Source organism: Pelecanus crispus, chromosome 17, assembly GCF_030463565.1.
Source record: "Pelecanus crispus isolate bPelCri1 chromosome 17, bPelCri1.pri, whole genome shotgun sequence".
Lineage (NCBI taxonomy): Eukaryota > Metazoa > Chordata > Aves > Pelecaniformes > Pelecanidae > Pelecanus > Pelecanus crispus.
This window is the reverse complement of record NC_134659.1, coordinates 4,407,982-4,424,652: the sequence shown is the minus strand read 5'-3', so window position 1 is coordinate 4,424,652 and position 16,671 is coordinate 4,407,982. Positions and strand designations below refer to the sequence as shown.

The following is a 16,671-nucleotide window of genomic DNA, read 5'->3' as shown; positions in this document are numbered from 1 at the left end:
TGAAGAGGGACGGAGGAAGACAGGAACAAAAGAAAATGGAGGATTAAAAAAAAAGAAAGAGAAAACGGAAGGTTCTGCACTACCACAAACAATCTCACAAATTCCAGAAAAGGGAAACTGTTGGCTCTTTTTTTTTTTTTTTTTGCCAAGATACAGGAAAAAAAAAAAAAACCCGAAGACTTGCCGAAGTCCGTCACCTCTTCCCTGCGCTACGTCCCCCCTGCTCAACTGTTCCTCTTCCTCCGTGGGGAGGCATGCATTGTCACGGTGGTCGGTGGTTTATTATTGTTATTTCTTGATTTTGTTTTTTGCTGCTGTTGATCGCCATCTTCCCCGGGAGCTCTGCCCAGCAGCCCCACCAGGAGCGTGTCCCCCCCGCTGCCACCTCCCCGTCCCGTCCAGCTCCCCCTCCAGCATCCTGCGACGGGCGATGCGACTCAGCTCCCTCCCGCGTCGTGGCATCCGCAACCTCCCTCCATGCCAGGCAATTGCGATCGCTGGAGCTAAATCGCGTGGTTGCTATAGCTGACGTAGGTCTGTTTGGTAGCCAGTGCTGGAAAGAGAGACAAACCTCGCATGTATCATTAATGAAGTCCACCCTTTCTGGCTCCTGCCCCGTCACCCTGGCCTGGCCGTCGTGCCAGGAGGTGCTGGCGGGGACGTGACATGGGGTTTGCTCATGGATGCGCCCAGCGCTGGCACTCGGGGTCATTCCCTGCCAGGGCACGGAGCTGTGGCAGAGGGGCTGAGCCCCACGGCAGCCCTTGGGGGCTCTCTAAAGACAGTTCATCCCCAAAAGAGAGCCCAGGATGTGACAAGAGTGATGGGGGATGTGTTCTCAGGCTCCTGTTCACTTCCCTCAGCAACTTCTTACAGACAAACCCGCAGATGCTCCACGTTCCCAAGAGCACAGCTTGACCCAGCCCTGCAAGAGCATGATTTGGGGTCCGAGCTGGGCACCCCACACCCCTGCACGCTGCTCCATGGCCGGCGGGAGCTGAGCAGCAGGGCACTGCCAGCGCCGGCACAGGTGGCACAAAGCCAGCCAGCCCAGCTGCGTCCCTCACCGAGGATCCCTGTGCCCGTGCTTGGGTGCCGGAGGAGCAGAGCACCTACGCTGCTGCCGCCTTCCAGCTTCCCCAGACACACCGGCCCTCGGGACGGGGTTGAACACACAAGGAGGGGAGGCAGCAATGGCTACGAAGCCACCACGCGTCCCAGCCTGACACCAGGGGAGCCGCAGCGAGGCCCAGAGCCAGGAAAACGCCAGATAGCCATAAATCCTCCCGCTCCCCTCAGGGCTGCACCGCTGCCTTCGGGCTCGGAGGCTGCAGCACGTCACTTGCTTTTAGCAGCAGCCACGGCTCAGGGAGAGGTGGAAGTGGCAGCTTGCAACACCCTGGCTTGTCTCAGCGCTTCAGCTGGGCACGATGCTCTGTGGAGATCTCATCATGAGGTCCCCAGGTACCGTGGGGCTCAGCAGACACACGGACAAGCGCTGGGACAGACAGCAAAGCCCAAAACACCATGAGCAGCACCAATGTGTCCTCTGAGGAGACCATCCCCACGGCACCGCGCAGAGGGGACGCCCAGCAGCTCTCCCTCCATCTCGGTGCCTTGCTGACAAATGAACCTTGCTGCAGATTTCAGACCGGTATTCCCAGATAACAATTAGATAAGCCATAAGAAATTAGAGCTGACAGTGCTATTTGTTAGCCGCAATGTTTTCATAGCCAATCTGCCCATATCAAAGCCCTGTGAATTATTTATTCTGTTGTTTATTTAAGGATACGTGACCCACCAGTGACAGAGTGAAAAACGGCCCCTTGGTCCTGCACTGACAACCCCACCGTGCCTCCTGCCCCCGGCACCGATGCCAAGCCCGGCTCCCGCCTTGGCACACCTCAGGAGCGCACCGCCAGCCCCGTTTGCACTGAGCTCCCGTATTCCCCATGCGAGACACATCGGAGCCGGAGATGCGGCAGACGGGAGGCTCAGCTCTCCCTGCTCCTGGCACGTACGATCCTCAGAGGCTCCTGCTGCGAGTCCCGCGGGGGAGAAGGATGCTCAGTGCAGAGGAGAACATATGGGAGTATTTGGGTTCAGGTCCCAGACGAGGTGCTCACTGCATCTGGGCCTCCAAGCCCTTCTGCAAAGGGAGCATCAGCCCTTTGTGCTGGCAGAGCCCTGGCCCGGAGCCGCGTGTGGCTGGAGGGAGACAAGGTCACGCGTGCACAGAATCACAGCCTGCGGCACCGATGCTGTGCGGACTCTGGCAGCGGGGGGCTGCCCAGGATGGGGCCGGCGTGCTCCCAGTGAGCCCTTACCACGGGAAGTCCACAGATACCCCCAGCCTTGCGTGGGGCATCTCTTGCACAGACAAAATGGGGGTGACGGAGGGACCCCTACCCACTGCCACTTTGGGATAGGACCACAGACCACACAGATCTGCGATAGCAGCTGACAAAAGCCACCTCCAGCACAGGCAGCATGGGGGGTCTGAGCGTGTAGCTGCCCTTCGCAATGCAGATAGGCAGATGAAAGAGTCGATTATGCAGAGAGACTGCCTACGGAGAGATATTGCGTAGAGAGCTACCGCCAGCGAGAGCCATTACACAGAGCGATGCGGATACGGAGGTTATACAGAGATGCCAAGGGATATTAAATAGCTCAGGCTGGAAAGAGAGCAAGTGTGGGATTACAAAGACAATCGTGGCTTTCCATGGAAGTCCTGTTTGGTCTCCATCCCACTGACACTGGAACCCAGAAACTCTGCTGGTACATGAGGAACATTTGTATTTCTGCAGGGTTTCCTTCAGATTTAGCCCAAATGGGATTTCCCTCTTCAAAGTACGCCAGCAGCACTGGCTCCAACCATTTCTTCCTCCTGCAAGGCTCTGTTTTTGAAAACCCAAACACAGAACCAGCATGCACCCACTTTCCCAGGGTTTCCCAAGCCCCCAGCCTTTCTTCCCAGGGGAAACCAGCGGCTCTGTCCCTGCGTCAGCCTTAGCTCCAGCCCGGCCCCTGGGAACAGCCCGCAGGCAGACAGCGAACGCTTTTCCCCATCAGCCAGAGCAGAGCCTTCCCGGGAGCAGCTCGGGGCGCTCAGGGTGCACTGACATTAGGATCCTTCTCTGGGTATTTGAGCAGATTTCTGTGTGCCCCAGCCAGCGTCTTGCCCAGCAGTGGCGTGAGCGTGTCTGCAGCGTTATTTCCCCTGCCACCCACCCAGCAGCATTTCCCATGGGATAATGCAAACAGGCCCGGGGAGGGATGGGAGCGCCAGGAGCAATCCCGATCAGAGGGAGGCAGGACACATCCTGTCTCAGCTACTTGGCTGTGGTGATGGAAAACGGCATTTCTTGAGTGGGAATAAATTAAAGAAGGGGGAATCTCCCCCGCCCGCAGACAGGAGGTGATGCTGTCCCCTTGCTGAGAGCCAGGAATCCCCACTCGTGCCCCGGCTGGAGCACAGATAACCACAGCACACCTCCCTCCTCGGGGTGGATTTGGGCACGGCGGGGAGCAGAGTGGCCCCCAGCCTGTGAATGCATCCCTTCCACACTGCCTTGCTCCTGGGGGATGGCGGGCCACGCCACGGGCAGAAGGGAGCCGAGATGTCCCTTTGCCAAGGAGCAGCGCTACTGGCATTGCTTGCACCCACGGAGGACAACACGGCTATGGCCCACCGGCAAGCCAGGGCTTTGGGCTTCCCAGCACCATGTCGGTCCCTGGCTGGACCAGCTCCCCAGGCCCACTGCAGCCATGTTACCTTGTGTTTCCAGATTTTCACAGAGCTCTGATTTGGCCTCTCCATTGGGGCGGAAACCTCCCTTCTGAGAGAACTTGTTGGACATGGTGGCCGCCGTCACCACCGCCTTGAGGCTCCGCTTGCGCTTGGGGACGTTCTGCTCCGGGTGGAAGAGGATGATGTACACCTTGGGCATGTAGAGCATGCCCAGGGACACCGAGGCACTCAGACTCACCGAGATGGTGAGCGTCGTGGTCTGGATGTACATCTGCAAGACACAAGGCACGAGCTGAGACTCACCACGGCTCTGTAGGATCCAGGAAGGGTCAGCTGGGAAAGGAGGAGAGGAAACAGGGGAACATGGAAATGTTGGGGTTAAATAAATGAAGGGGTGGGGAGCCAGGGTTGGAAATGTTGGCAGTATTGGATCTTAAACATCAGACTCGACTTGTTACATGGGCCAAGGTGCACCCGGAGAGGCCTTCAGCTCGCTTTTGCTCTTTCCCCACCTGCAAACACAGGGAGGCTGTGCTGGTGCCCTGACCCACATTTCGGGGCCCTGGCACAGCCTCCCCATGCCAAGCCCTCCCAGCACTCATGCACGCTCCGGCAGCAACCTGCCAGCATCCTAACACAAAAACATCACCAGGGACGGAGCCCCCGCGCCCTCTTCACCCTCCCTCTCTCCTCCCCAGCACTCGCAGCACGCTCCACCAGTGCAGGGCGGGAGCTCCGATGCTGCGGTGATGGGCACAGCAAGGACACCCACTCCCAGGGCCCGGCCCGGGGCACCCCTGGCTCTCCCATCTCCCTTCAACAGGTAATTCCCATTCCCCAGCTGGCTCCCTGGGCTGTTGTCATGTAAGTCACATATTACACACCGACGTTGCCTTTCTGCAGTCAAAACTAATTTCACGCTCACTGTCCAGGACTAACAGTGACAGATGTTTTGCAAAATGAAAGCCCATTAATCTGACTGTAGAATAATCCATTTTTCTACGGAAAGCGTTTGGCAGGTTCCTCACAAGCCGGGGGCATCGGAAGCAGGCAGCAACGGGAGGCAAAGCGACCCCCTCCCTCTGCCCATCCCCACCTCGGGAGCAACACGGGAGGCCGGGCAGGCAATCTCCTCCATGAGCATCCCAGCTCCGTCAGCATCCCTGCTCCTGGCACAGGTATCCATCCTCTCCAGTATCCTCTCCTCTACCGCATCGCTCACTTGTTGGGTCTCTCCAGGCTGAGCAGGGAGAGGGCTCTGGGTCTTTGGGTGCCTTTGTACGCACCTTTTTTTCTTTTCCTGCTGTGCTCAGATGCCAGGGCTGTTTTGCATGTTGCTAACAAGGTTTTGGAAGGAGGCTTAAGGCAATTTCTGAACTTTATCCCATGACTCAGTCACAGCGTGGTGTCTGGGGTTCCTTGTGCAGTTCTTTCACGTGTAGGATTTAATGCCATGCAAGGTGGCAGGACCTGGAGGAGCCAGGGGAAGCCCGGGGTCTGCAGCGTCAGCGAGGACAGGGGGTCCCCAGCTGCACGTGCTTAACTTGGGGGCTCACTTTCTGGAGTCAGTAGGGCAAAAAGTTGGCCAAGGACAGAAGCTGAGCACAGAGGCTCTGCACGGCTCCCTTGGGAAAGGTGCACGGGGGCAGCTCTGACCCGTGAGAGCCAGCTGCAGGCAACAGCTCCCAGCCGGGGCTGTCGGCCCACCCCAGGACCTGCGGGTCCCAGGAGTGACCATGCAAAGATACAGTTCACTCTCTTCTCCTGCTTCAGGAACAAATGCAGAGGTCCCAAAGTGTTTCAACTCAACCCAAAAGGAAAAAAAATGCAACAAAGCTTGTTCTGAGTCAACCAAAAAGTTTCGTTCATCCCCAGAATAAAACCTACTGCTGTCACATGCACTGGTTTGTTTGTTCCACCTTCTCTCTATATGCATGCAGAGTCAATCTAGGCAGTTTTTGGAAATTAAAAATGTCATTTCATCAAGGAAAGTCAAAACACATCTCTGTGCCAGAATATCTGCTCTTTTTTTTCTTTTCTTTTTTTTTTTTCTTCCTTTTATTTTCCCCCTGCTGAAACTCCCAGACGTTGCCGCAGGTGTCCTGGACTGCAAGGACCAGACTTGCTGGGAATGAGGGCAGCACTGGGACACCAACTCCAGGCATCTCAACCCCTGTCCCGGGGACTGGCACCACTCGTCTCGGCACCGGCGTGACAGCCGGTGGGACACGGCTGAGGCTCAGCAGCCCTTCACCTCCCCGGCTCCCCCGCCTGCCCGCCCTCCTGGTCCTCAGCAGATGCCTTTCGGAGGAGCCTCACTTTTCAATTCAGCAATTTCCATAGTTCCTGCCTCTGCAGCAACTCCCACCCGTGCCTCGGGACTCGGAGGCGTTTCGGCGAAGAGGGAGAGAGCAGCTGAGCTTGAGCTCAGACAAGCCGTCTCTGCGCACACTTCCCCCTACGCGCCTGGGTCGGGGCTCCAGCCCCCCGCGCCGCCGGGGACTCCCCTCCGCTGCGAGCCCGGGCAGCCCCAGCCGCACCAGCTCCAGGCTCCCCACGCTCCCCCCATCTCTTAGTCCTCCTCAAACCCCTGCAGCACTTTTGGGGTCTTACGGGGCCACCGTGGCTACCTTCACCCTAATGATGCATTTGCCACAAACAGCCCCGTTTTCTGCAGCCCACGCTAACCTCAACGGCGTGGCACCATGCCGCAGCAAGCCCCTTTTCAGCTGAGAAATATTTTTAGCCCAGAGCCTAAACACAGCCACGAAGCACTGCTCAGTTAACCTTTTGCCACATCAAAAAATGACCATTTCTCACGATTTTGGTTCCTACTCTCTTAACAGGTTTCCAACCCAGGACCCCACTTTGCCCCGCCATTAACAACACTTGAACTTCCTCCAGAGCACTTGGAGGTGCGCGCCGCAGTTATAAATGAAGTTACAGCTCCCAGTTCAGCAGCATCCGCCGCTTCGTGGGTAGGATCAAAGAACACAGCCTGTCACCGACTCAGGACGGTGACGCTGTGTCGAGGGACCGCAGCAACCCTAAATGACCCTGCACAAGTCCCCAGGCCTGGCGCTGCACCCAGACTTGCCCCGGGGCTGGATGAGCCCCCCCTGCCCCGGCCCCAGGCTCAAGGCACAGCCCTGCACAGCTTCTGTTTGTCCCAAAGCAAATCTCCGCCATTAATGGGGATACCCCCCCGCCTAAATCCAGGCCTGGCCCAGCCATGAGAGATTTTGCACCGCCACAGGTGCCGGGGAAGGAAAAACCCGCTCAACCCTCATTCAGCACTGCTAAACAAACCACTGGACAGTCCTTCTCGTTCCTTCCTCTCTCCCTCTTTTCCCTCGCCGAAAGCAAATGTGATAAACAGAGCAGCAGACAATGACACCGCTGTTCAGCTGCCGCCTTATCAGCGCAGGAAATTGTCTCTTTCTTTAAATCCTCTGTTATTGCTATTTCTGTAATCCGCTGGGATCGGGAGGGATAAGAGGTTCTTTTGAGAAAAGGCTTGGGGGACTTGTTATAATAAGATGCCACCTCCATGCAAAGTTGTAGGCACGAGGTAAAGCAAAATAAAATAAAAATGGAGATTTTTATCCAGCTCCTCCAGACTGTGAGGCAGCCTTGGCTGCAGGCTCAGATGGGTTGGGGCAGGGGTGCTGGGCAGCGTTTGGAGGTGTGGATCTGCTCCGTAGCATCCTCAGGACTCGAGCAAAACTCCAGCTGTGCTCTATAGGGAGAACAACGGCCCGGCCAGTGCTCCTGGCTTTTCTTTTCCCAGGCGTGCTGACCCACCACGGAGCCCAGTGGGGCCTTGGTCCCGGCAGCAACAGGGTGAAGGTGAGGGGATCCCTCCCTGCGAGTGCCTGGGGATGCCCTGCGGAGCATCCCGGCCACCACCGGCACCACCACGGGGTGATGCCAACGCCAACACCCCCAGTTTTCATCCCAAGGGCGTGCTCAGAGCCTGATCCTCTGAGCAGGCTGCGTAACAACACCTTTTTGACCTTTTCCTCTCAAGACTGCAAACCAGCAGCTAAAGCATCGAGGCCGTACGGAGCACCCAATTCCTCTGGCTGCCCCTTGGAGCGCATCCATTGCCCTTCAGCCACAGCCGGGGACACTCACAGCTCACATCCCACGACGGCATGGCCGAGCCAAAACACCACAAACCCCTCCCGGTATGGCTCAGCGGACGCCACAGCAGCAGCAGGCTTTGAGAAAGAGAGCTGCGTCCAAGGGGAGTTCGGAACATCACTTTTTCTGCCTCTAATCAGCTTGTTAGCAGCCTAATAACAGAGAAGCCCTGCACATTACAAGCCCCCGAAGTGAGGCACAGCCTATTGTCGAATTGCTGCTTGACAGCCAGCTTTCGGCAGCCCTAAATTATCCCATGACAAGCTGCAGTGAAGAGGTGAGCAACCTTGCGCATAATCTACAATCATTATCATTTCCATCTTTATTACCCACAGTATGCCAAGCACATTAAGGAGGCTTTAAAGGAGCTTTTGTTTTGCAATAATTTCTTAAAAAACCTGCTTTCTTGTTAGTATCTCCCCTGCCATCTCATCAAAATGGAAATGCTGCAGAAGGCTCCATTTATTTCCTTTAACTCTCCTTCACACTTCCAGCCAGCACGGGCTGGCTTGGCAGAGACTTTTTGGTTGAGCCAAGGTTAAAGGTGTCTGTGCAGACCCAGCCTCCTCGAGCTCCAGGGTTTCAAGCTCTGAGCAGAGGCAGCTCTCCAGGACACGTGTGAAACGCTGGTGTCCACAACAAAAGATCTCCCGGTCTTCCCCAGCAAACCACCCCAGGCCCTTTTCCAAAGCCTATGGCTTCAGAGCAGCTCAGCATCATAGGGGACACACTCGGGGGAAATTATCCCAGTCATGATGGGTCCAGAGAGGGGATCCGGGTGGTGGGTCACCCCGGGGATTGCCAGGGAATAGCAACACTGAGGTTTATTTGTCACAGGCGGCTCCAGGCTGGCAGGCATGAGTTGTTTGCATTTAACATAAATGCGATTCTTGTTTTGGCTGGCAGGCAAAGGGGATTTGGGTCTCATTCATGAGATTTTTTTTTTTCCTTTGCTCTCAATCCCTCTCACTTGAGCATGGAGCTTCATCCGGGCTGGCCTCGGTCCCTTGGGTACCGGCACAGGACCACCCTCCAGGAGCCAAGGACAGGGGGGAGGACAGACAGACAGACAGGTTGTCTCACAGCACAAATCCACCTCTGGGATTATCTGGCCTGGCCTTGTCTACGCTGTGCGCAAAGTCGCATTCGGAGTCACAGGAGATGCTTGCTCCCCAAGCCCCTCGCCAGGACGGAGCCGCTCCGCTCCCCCCGCAGCTCTGTGCCACCCTGCCCGCCGCAGCTCAGCTGAGCAATTTGTCAGCGGTCTGTGTTGCCAAACACATAGGTGTTAATTAAAATCACAGCGAAACGGTAATCGAGTGAGAAGCCTCAAGCTGCCGCACGCCCCGGCAAGGGAGGGGACAGGCCGAGGGGTTGCTCTGCTCCCTCGCCTTTGCCTTTGCCCTCCGCTACTTCCAGCTTTCGGGGATTTTGGAGGGCAGATCTGTCTCTCCAGCCTCCATCACTGACTGAGCACTGGGAAAAGGAACCAGCTGTGCAGCGCTTGGTCCCTTTTCCGTGCAGGAATGGTGCTCATGACGCTGGGGGCCTGGATCTGCCCTGGGGACTCATCCTCCCGAGCCCACATGGCAGCAGCCTGTGCTGCCCACAGCTACCCAGTCCAGAGAGGTGCAGCGGGGCCAACGCGGCACAGAAATCCAGAGGGAAAGGGAGTAAATGAAACAGGAAAGCCAGGAAGGGAAGAGTGAGGAAAACCACAAAAAAATGGGAAAAGGAAAATAGGGTTGGAGGCAGTGGTCTCTGCTCCCTGGTAGAGCAAGAGGTTTGCAAACCAACGCTTCCCACCACGATTCCCAAGCCAGCAGGACTGCAGAGAAGCATCCTTCCTTGCTTGGGACATGTCAGCCTCTCTCAGCCCCCTTCCTTGCAGCCCACAGGGTCACCAGCCAGACCTCTCCCCTCCTCCCTTACCTTTTCCGCTGACTGCGACGTCCCAAAAAATATAGGGATGAAGGCTAACCACACAATGCAAGTAGTGTACATGGTGAACCCGATGGGTTTGGCTTCGTTAAAGGTCTCCGGGACCCCGCGGGTCTTAATAGCATACACAGTACAGGTGACCATAAGAAGCATGCTGTACCCAAGCAAACAGATGAGGGAGAGGTCCGAAATGTCACATTTGAGGATGCCCCGGGCAAAGTGGGGATTTGTAGTCCGCTGGTCCTCGTAGTCAATGACAGAGTGGGACGGGTCCACGATGAACCAGATGCAGACACCCACGAGCTGCAGCGAGATGAGGCTGAAGGTGATGACCAGCTGGGAGGCGGGGCTGATGAACCGGGGGGCACTCACTGACTTCTTGCCCTGCTCGAAGATGCGGTAGATGCGGTTGGTCTTGGTGAGCAAGGCGGCATAGCTGATGCTCATGCCGAGCCCAAGAAAGATGCGTCGCAAGGAGCACGTGCTCAAGTCGGGCTCAGCGATCATGAGGAAGGTGGTGGCGTAGCAGAGGAAGATGCCAGTCAGCAGGACGTAGCTCAGCTCCCGCCCCGACGCCTTGACGATGGGCGTATCATTGTAGCGCACGAAGGTGACCACCACGAAGAGGGTGGCGATGATGCCCACGATGGCGATGAAGACGGGCACCACTGCCCAGGGTGAGCTCCACTCCAACTTGATGATGGGGATGGGGGTGCAGCTGGTGTGGTTCTCGTTGGGCCGCTCATTGAAGTGGCACCGCTTGCAGTGGAACTCGTCCAGCTGGTACTGGTAGCCGTCGCAGCGCTCACAGTGCCAGCAGCAGGGAATGCCCTTCACCAACTTCTTCCTCTCGCCCGGCTTGCAGGGAAGGCTGCAGATGGAGCTGGGGAGCTGGCTCCCGCCCCCCGGCCACAGCATGCTCTCCACCTGCGGGGTGAGATGGCACCAGCCCCACTGATGCTGGATCTGCGCATCTGCCGAGCACCCCTGGGGCACGGGGGGATGCCCTGCTCTGCCCGCGGCAGCGTTGCCCAGATCCAGCCCCTCGCCCCATCAGTATGGCCCATGAAGGACCCCAGCCCTGCCCAGCATGGGGACAGGGAGAAGGTGAAGCTCTCCATTGGCCTTTTGGGAAGATTTGACACCAGAAACCCAAAACAAAGTCCCTCCTTCCCTGGGAAACCCCACTTTGCTCTGTTCTGGCTTCTCTTTCCCTTATCAGAGCTGAAAAGTCGGGTGCCCAGAGCCTGTGGGACAGGTCACACACGCTGATGGTGGGTCACCGTGGCTGAGCCCCAGGTGGGTACTCAGGGGACACTCTCCCCTCTGACCCTTCCGCCCCCCAAGTTTGGCTGCCTACCTTTGCACCCATGAGCTCCCTGGCTCCCAGCCAGGTTTGCTACACCCTATGTGGCCTCAGTGGGTGCAGAAGAAATCTGCAGGACCTTCCCCTTGGCACGGACCGTGCGCGGCCACGCCACAGGCACCAGCCAGCCCCCAGCCTTACTTTCAGGTGGAGGTGGTCAGTCCATTGCCCGATGACTTTGTACTCAGGAGTGGAGTTCCTGATCTGGTACTGGTAGATGTCGTAACGCCCCGGTGCGTCTCCATTCTCGTTGAACGTCACAGGAGTCCCAGCAATGCCTGCAAGAGAGGGAGGGCTCAGCACCTGCAGCACCCAGCAGCATGGGGTGCCCTGGGTGACGGTGTCGAAGGGGGCTCTGGTTTGATGCTTCTCCCTCGGCGCGGGGTTTCTCACTGCTGGGAGTGCTGCAAGCTGCCAGGACGATGCCAGCACGGGCACAGGGTGGAGGAAGCAATTGGGGAAAAAAAAAAAAAAACCAATCCCAAACCCAAGCTGGTGCAGGGACCTTATGGTATTGACCCACCGACCCCCCCAGGAGCCGGAGCTCACCGAGTGATGCCGGGCACTGAGCACTGTTACACCAGCCGGGTTACTGCTTCTTTTAAGAAAGGGGGAAAAAAACCAGCTTTAAAGTTAAATCAAGTGAACTGTGCAGATAAACATTAATGAAAGGAAGGAAGAGAAAAATCAAGCAAGAGGGAAAAATAAATAAAAGAGACACTGCAAAGGAGATCACAGAGTGGAGATAAATAGAAGTAATAAGGAGGACAAGACAGAAAATGTTTATTAAGGAGATAGAGCAGAGGAAAAGATGAGTTTCCAGAGGAGATCTGGAAGACAGACAAGGCCACGGCAGCGTGATTCGGGGGGACCTCTGCCAGCCACGACACGAGGAGGCGGCAGGGGGGAGCGGGAGAGGGGAGAGGCCGGGGGGCGCGGGGCGGGCAGGACGGCAGGGTGAGGGCAGGATTGCTGCCGGGTTACTCTCCACAGGCTCCCAGGAGATGGGGGAGCTCGGACCTCCTCATCTGTTGATCTGCCACGAAACCACCCCGTCTTCGCACCCTGCGTTTGCAGTGCGGCGGGTGCCAAATGGTAACACGAATAAATTGTGGGTGCTGCTGTTTCACCCATAGCAGGGGACAACCTGAGACACCCAGCCCCATGGGACCGTTCCTCCCCACCGCCCCGGGGATGGACAGACCTGAGAAGTTGACGTTGCGGATGTACTTGAGCAGCTCCATGCCATCCACCGGATCCATCCTGGGGCACAGCCCCACCTTGCCGGGGCAGAGGTTCTTGTGCATGTTGTGCAGAGCGTGCCCCATGGCATAGACGGCGTCGATGACAAACTGGACCTTGCCCTCCTGCTCGTACGAGGAGTCCTGGCCGATCCGCTCTCGGTCTGCGGATACACGTAAAGCGGGGCTGCCATCTCCCTGCTGTCCCAGCTGTGCCCCGCAGGGATATTTCTGCTGCAGCTGAACCCTTGCAAACAAACCCGCTCATCCCCAGGACTGAAGCAGCCGGAAACTCCAACCCCATTCCCAAAACTATGAACACATCAGCCAGCCGGAGCACCTCTTTCCCAGCAGGAACCTTATGCTACCTAGGAAAGAGCAGCAGGGCAGAAATGCATCTCAAACACCACCAAACTCCTCCCAAACTGAAACCCACGTTGCAGATTTATTTTGCAGTGCCAGCCCAAGGCATCAGCTGTGTCTGCACTGCCAGGGCTCAGGGCTCGAGCCTCTCGGCCAGCTGAAAGTCCTCCCATCACCCGTGTGTCCCTTGTCCAGAGGGGTCAGGAATGGACAGCCAGGGGGATGCTGTGGCTCTCACCCCAGCCCCTCTGAACAGCCCACCAGGAAGATTTGGGACATGTGAGGTGGCCTCTGCAGGCAGGAGGATGGTGATGTGCAGCCAAAACAACATATTAACTGGGGAAATATCCAACCGACCTCCCTGCAATGCCTTTCTGAAAACGTGGGTGCTGGCACCTTGGCTGCACTGCCAAGAGCTCTGGGGGTGTCGCACCCAGTGCCACGGGACGTCCCCGTACTCCCAGGTCCCGGGTGCCCCAGCGGGACGCGGGCTGGACAGTGATGGACGTCCCGTCCTCACCCCCCCAGGCTGACCTCCTTCATCTTGCCAGCAGCTCCCGCCGGCTCAGTCCCTGTCAGCGGTATCACGGGGCCACCCAGGCAGTATCCATCACCGGCTGCATGTCCTCCGTCACACTGCCGAAGCCTCCTGTCACCCCGCTCCCCTTGTCACCCCCTGCCACCCTCCCGCCCCGCTGACCCCGCAGCCTCCCTGGCCATCCCGGCTTGCAGGATCCTGCAAGGATCTGGCAATTACCAGCGACAGCTGTCTGCCTCTCCTGTCATAAACGCCCTTAATGGGACTCGAAACATGTTAATCATTTAGCAAAAGACACCGATTAATGTAGCACGTTGTTAATTACAGCTAAGAAAGCGTCTCCCATGGGGCGACGCCACGTCAGAGAGCCACGGCCTCTGCACTTCCATCGCTGCCTCTGTGGCATGGCCGGGCACCCCGCCAGGCCACAGCTCCTTCGGCAACAGCGAAAAGGAAGGAGGGCTCCTCAGGGAGCCGAAGGCGCAGCCTTCATCCTCTGGAGAGGCAGAGGCATCCTAGAAAGCCATCCAAGGGTGTCCAAAAATTAATTCTGGCTCCACCGTGCACGGATGCTCCCTGATGCAAGGTGGGGATTTATGGGGACTGCAGGGGACCAGGACACACAGCCTGTGCAGCCGGGGACAGAAAAGGCACAGGCAAGCAGCGGTTGCTGATCCCCTCCCTCCGCGCTGCGGAAAGGTGGGACGAAGCCAGCACTGGATGCGGCGCAAACCCCCGCTGAGCAGGGACATCCCCGAGAGCCACGCACCCGGCGGTCCCCGCGCCGGGACGGAGAGCGAAACGTGCTGCTGACAAGACACTAAAACAAATTGATAGCAAACTGACCAACAAGAAAAGATGATATCAAGGAGGTGAATTTATAGCCCATTCTTCAAAGTTATAAAAATGCTTTTGGACTACGTGGAGATTACTCATGTGAAATCCGTCAAGTTATCCTTTCTTCCACTTTATTGACAAGGGCTATTAATCTTCTCCCTCAACTTCGGGCCTTTCCCCCCATTCATCTTTCAAGGCGCAGACAAGCCACTCTATCTTGTCAAGATAATTACCCATTAAAAGAAAGGGTGTAATAGACTGTCCAGGGGAGCAGAGCCCGCGGGGATGTCCCAGCCCTGCTGCCACCCCCGGCACCATTCTGCCGCCCTGCAGAGGCTGCTGAGCCCAGGGGACACACGGGACCCAGGACTCGTCCCTTCCCGGCTCCTCAGCTTCCTAGCAGGCACCTCAGATCCCACACAGGTCCCAGCAAGTAAAATACAACCCGCTGGGACAACACAGCCCACGGGGGCTGGATTTTCCCCCCAGACAGCCCTCCAGCTTGCAGCAAGCAGCGTCAGCCCGGCGCAGTGGGAGAAGCCAACTCCGGTGCCAAAGTCAAGCCATTGCTGATAAGCAGACGTCTCCGGGGCTGTTGCCCATCTCCGGGGCTGTCTGTCAGGCACCTTGCCCCAAGCCCCAGCTGCTTTTTGCAGACGGGAATTAGGCTGGTGCGCAGAGGGGGCAACACGGAGCAGAAAGCCAAGGCTCGCCCCTGACATGGAGACGACAAATCTCCGCCAAACTCACAGTAGATTAGGGCCGCAGAAGGGATGTGACCCTGCTGATTATAATAGCAGGGTCGTGCATTGTTCTACAGGGCTGATAATTAATTTTCAAGTGCGTGATGAGCCTCCGCGGGCACCCCTCAGAGGACGGACGCAGCTATCTTCTCAAGTGGTGGATGAGACAGGATTAGCATCAATTCCCATCACATCGCCGGTGCCGGCTTTCAGCAGGAGTTAATCAGAATCACTCACAGTGCTGCTCCGGAGAGCTGGGGGATGGTGTCACCTCTGAATCTCCGAATCTCATGGGCGCTGGCAGCAGCACCCGGCACCCATCGCCACGTTTTCAGGCTGGGTGAGCCCATCCGGGCAGCGGAGCCTGTCCTCCCCATGAGGGATGCTCGCTGCAAACACCTCTCTGCAACGAGGGCTTGAGCTGCCCTCGCAGCAAGGCTGGCAGTGCCCGTTTGCACAGCCAGAGGATCTGAAGGAAAGCCAAGCAGAGGCATTGCTGGGACGTCCCTGCCCACTCTGACCCGGCCTCGGTCAACAGGAGCCTTTTATCATCTTAACTACCAGGCGAGCAGTGCAAATCCTCCCCCGTTGGCCTGGCTGGGGCACGCTGTGCTGGCAAACAGCCAGCGCCGCAAAAACACAACCCCACATTAAGGAGAGCAAAACAGAAAGGGAAAAGCGTATGAAGAAGCACAAATAAAGAAGGAAAAATCAAATAAAAGCTCCTCTCCCCCTCGCCCACGTTGCCAGTCCACATCTATCCACAGCCCGGTTGGGCGGAGGTGAACGCACAGAGAAATCCCCAGCCCTGCTTCAAAGCAGAGTTACCATCCAGCACTGCTAAACGAAGGCCATTAATTAGCCCTCCTGGAAAAAGAGTAGCCTGCAGGGCCTGGGAGCACCCTGTGGTCCCTGTGCGGGTGGCAGGTGGGGGGACACAGCCCCGAGCCGTGCCCCGTCCTCCTGCCCTTGCCACCCCACCGGCCCCGCAAACCCGGCGCTGCCGTCAGCTCCTCCGTCTCCACTCGTGGCACCCCAGCACCTCCCCGTCTGCATCCGCACGTGTGTGAATTATTAACGATGTGGTGGCTGGCAGGATTCTTCCCAGCCCAGCCGGCCAGGCGTGAGCAGGGGCTGGCTCCCCCACGAGAGCCTGCCCAACGCGGGAGGGTGGGGGATGCAGCGCGGTGGAGGGAACCTGGAGGTGGGGAAGGACGCAGAGGAGATCCTGCTGCAAAAGCAGCTGGGAGACGGGTGCTGGCCTGATCCTGGTCCCAGCAGGACAGCCTGGGGATGGAGCACACAGGTCCTGATGGGTGCTAGGGCTGGTCTCGGGGATAGCGTGAGCAGCTACCAGCAGGAATTGCCCCAAAACCTGGTGCCAACCCCAGCCCTCACCCCTCACCTTCCTCCCAGCAATCCCATACACGAACGAGAGCCATGAGCTGTTGTGTTCATCGGTGGGACCCTTTGGTTTGGTTTTTGGGAGGCAAAAGCAAGCAGAGCTGGCATTTCTCTGTGCATGTTGGGCTCTACCCAGACTTGAAGCTCATGGGGAAAGTCAGTACCTCTATAAACCAGCCCCAAACGGGACATTTGCATAAGCCGTGCAAAACACAGGAGCTCATGGAACCGCACGGGCAGGTTATTTGCTACCTCGTGCGTTATTTCCCCTCTCCGTTTATCTGCCAAGCAAACATTCAGGAGAGAATTTATTTGCTGACAAATTCAGACAATTTAAAGAC

The 16,671-nt window shown here is 57.4% G+C and overlaps 1 protein-coding gene across 1 annotated transcript in view; it reads right to left on the bottom strand.

The window, feature by feature from the left end:
• Nucleotides 1–503: 503 nt before the first annotated feature.
• Nucleotides 504–16,671, bottom strand: part of GRM4 (glutamate metabotropic receptor 4) — a 43,486-nt gene continuing 27,318 nt past the window's right edge. The window contains exons 6-10 of the mRNA XM_075722220.1: nt 12,409–12,609; nt 11,346–11,482; nt 9,830–10,765; nt 3,776–4,022; nt 504–553 (exon numbers count right to left, since the gene is read on the bottom strand). Of these exons, the coding sequence (XP_075578335.1) occupies nt 504–553; nt 3,776–4,022; nt 9,830–10,765; nt 11,346–11,482; nt 12,409–12,609 (1,571 nt within the window). The remainder of the gene's footprint in view (nt 554–3,775; nt 4,023–9,829; nt 10,766–11,345; nt 11,483–12,408; nt 12,610–16,671) is intronic.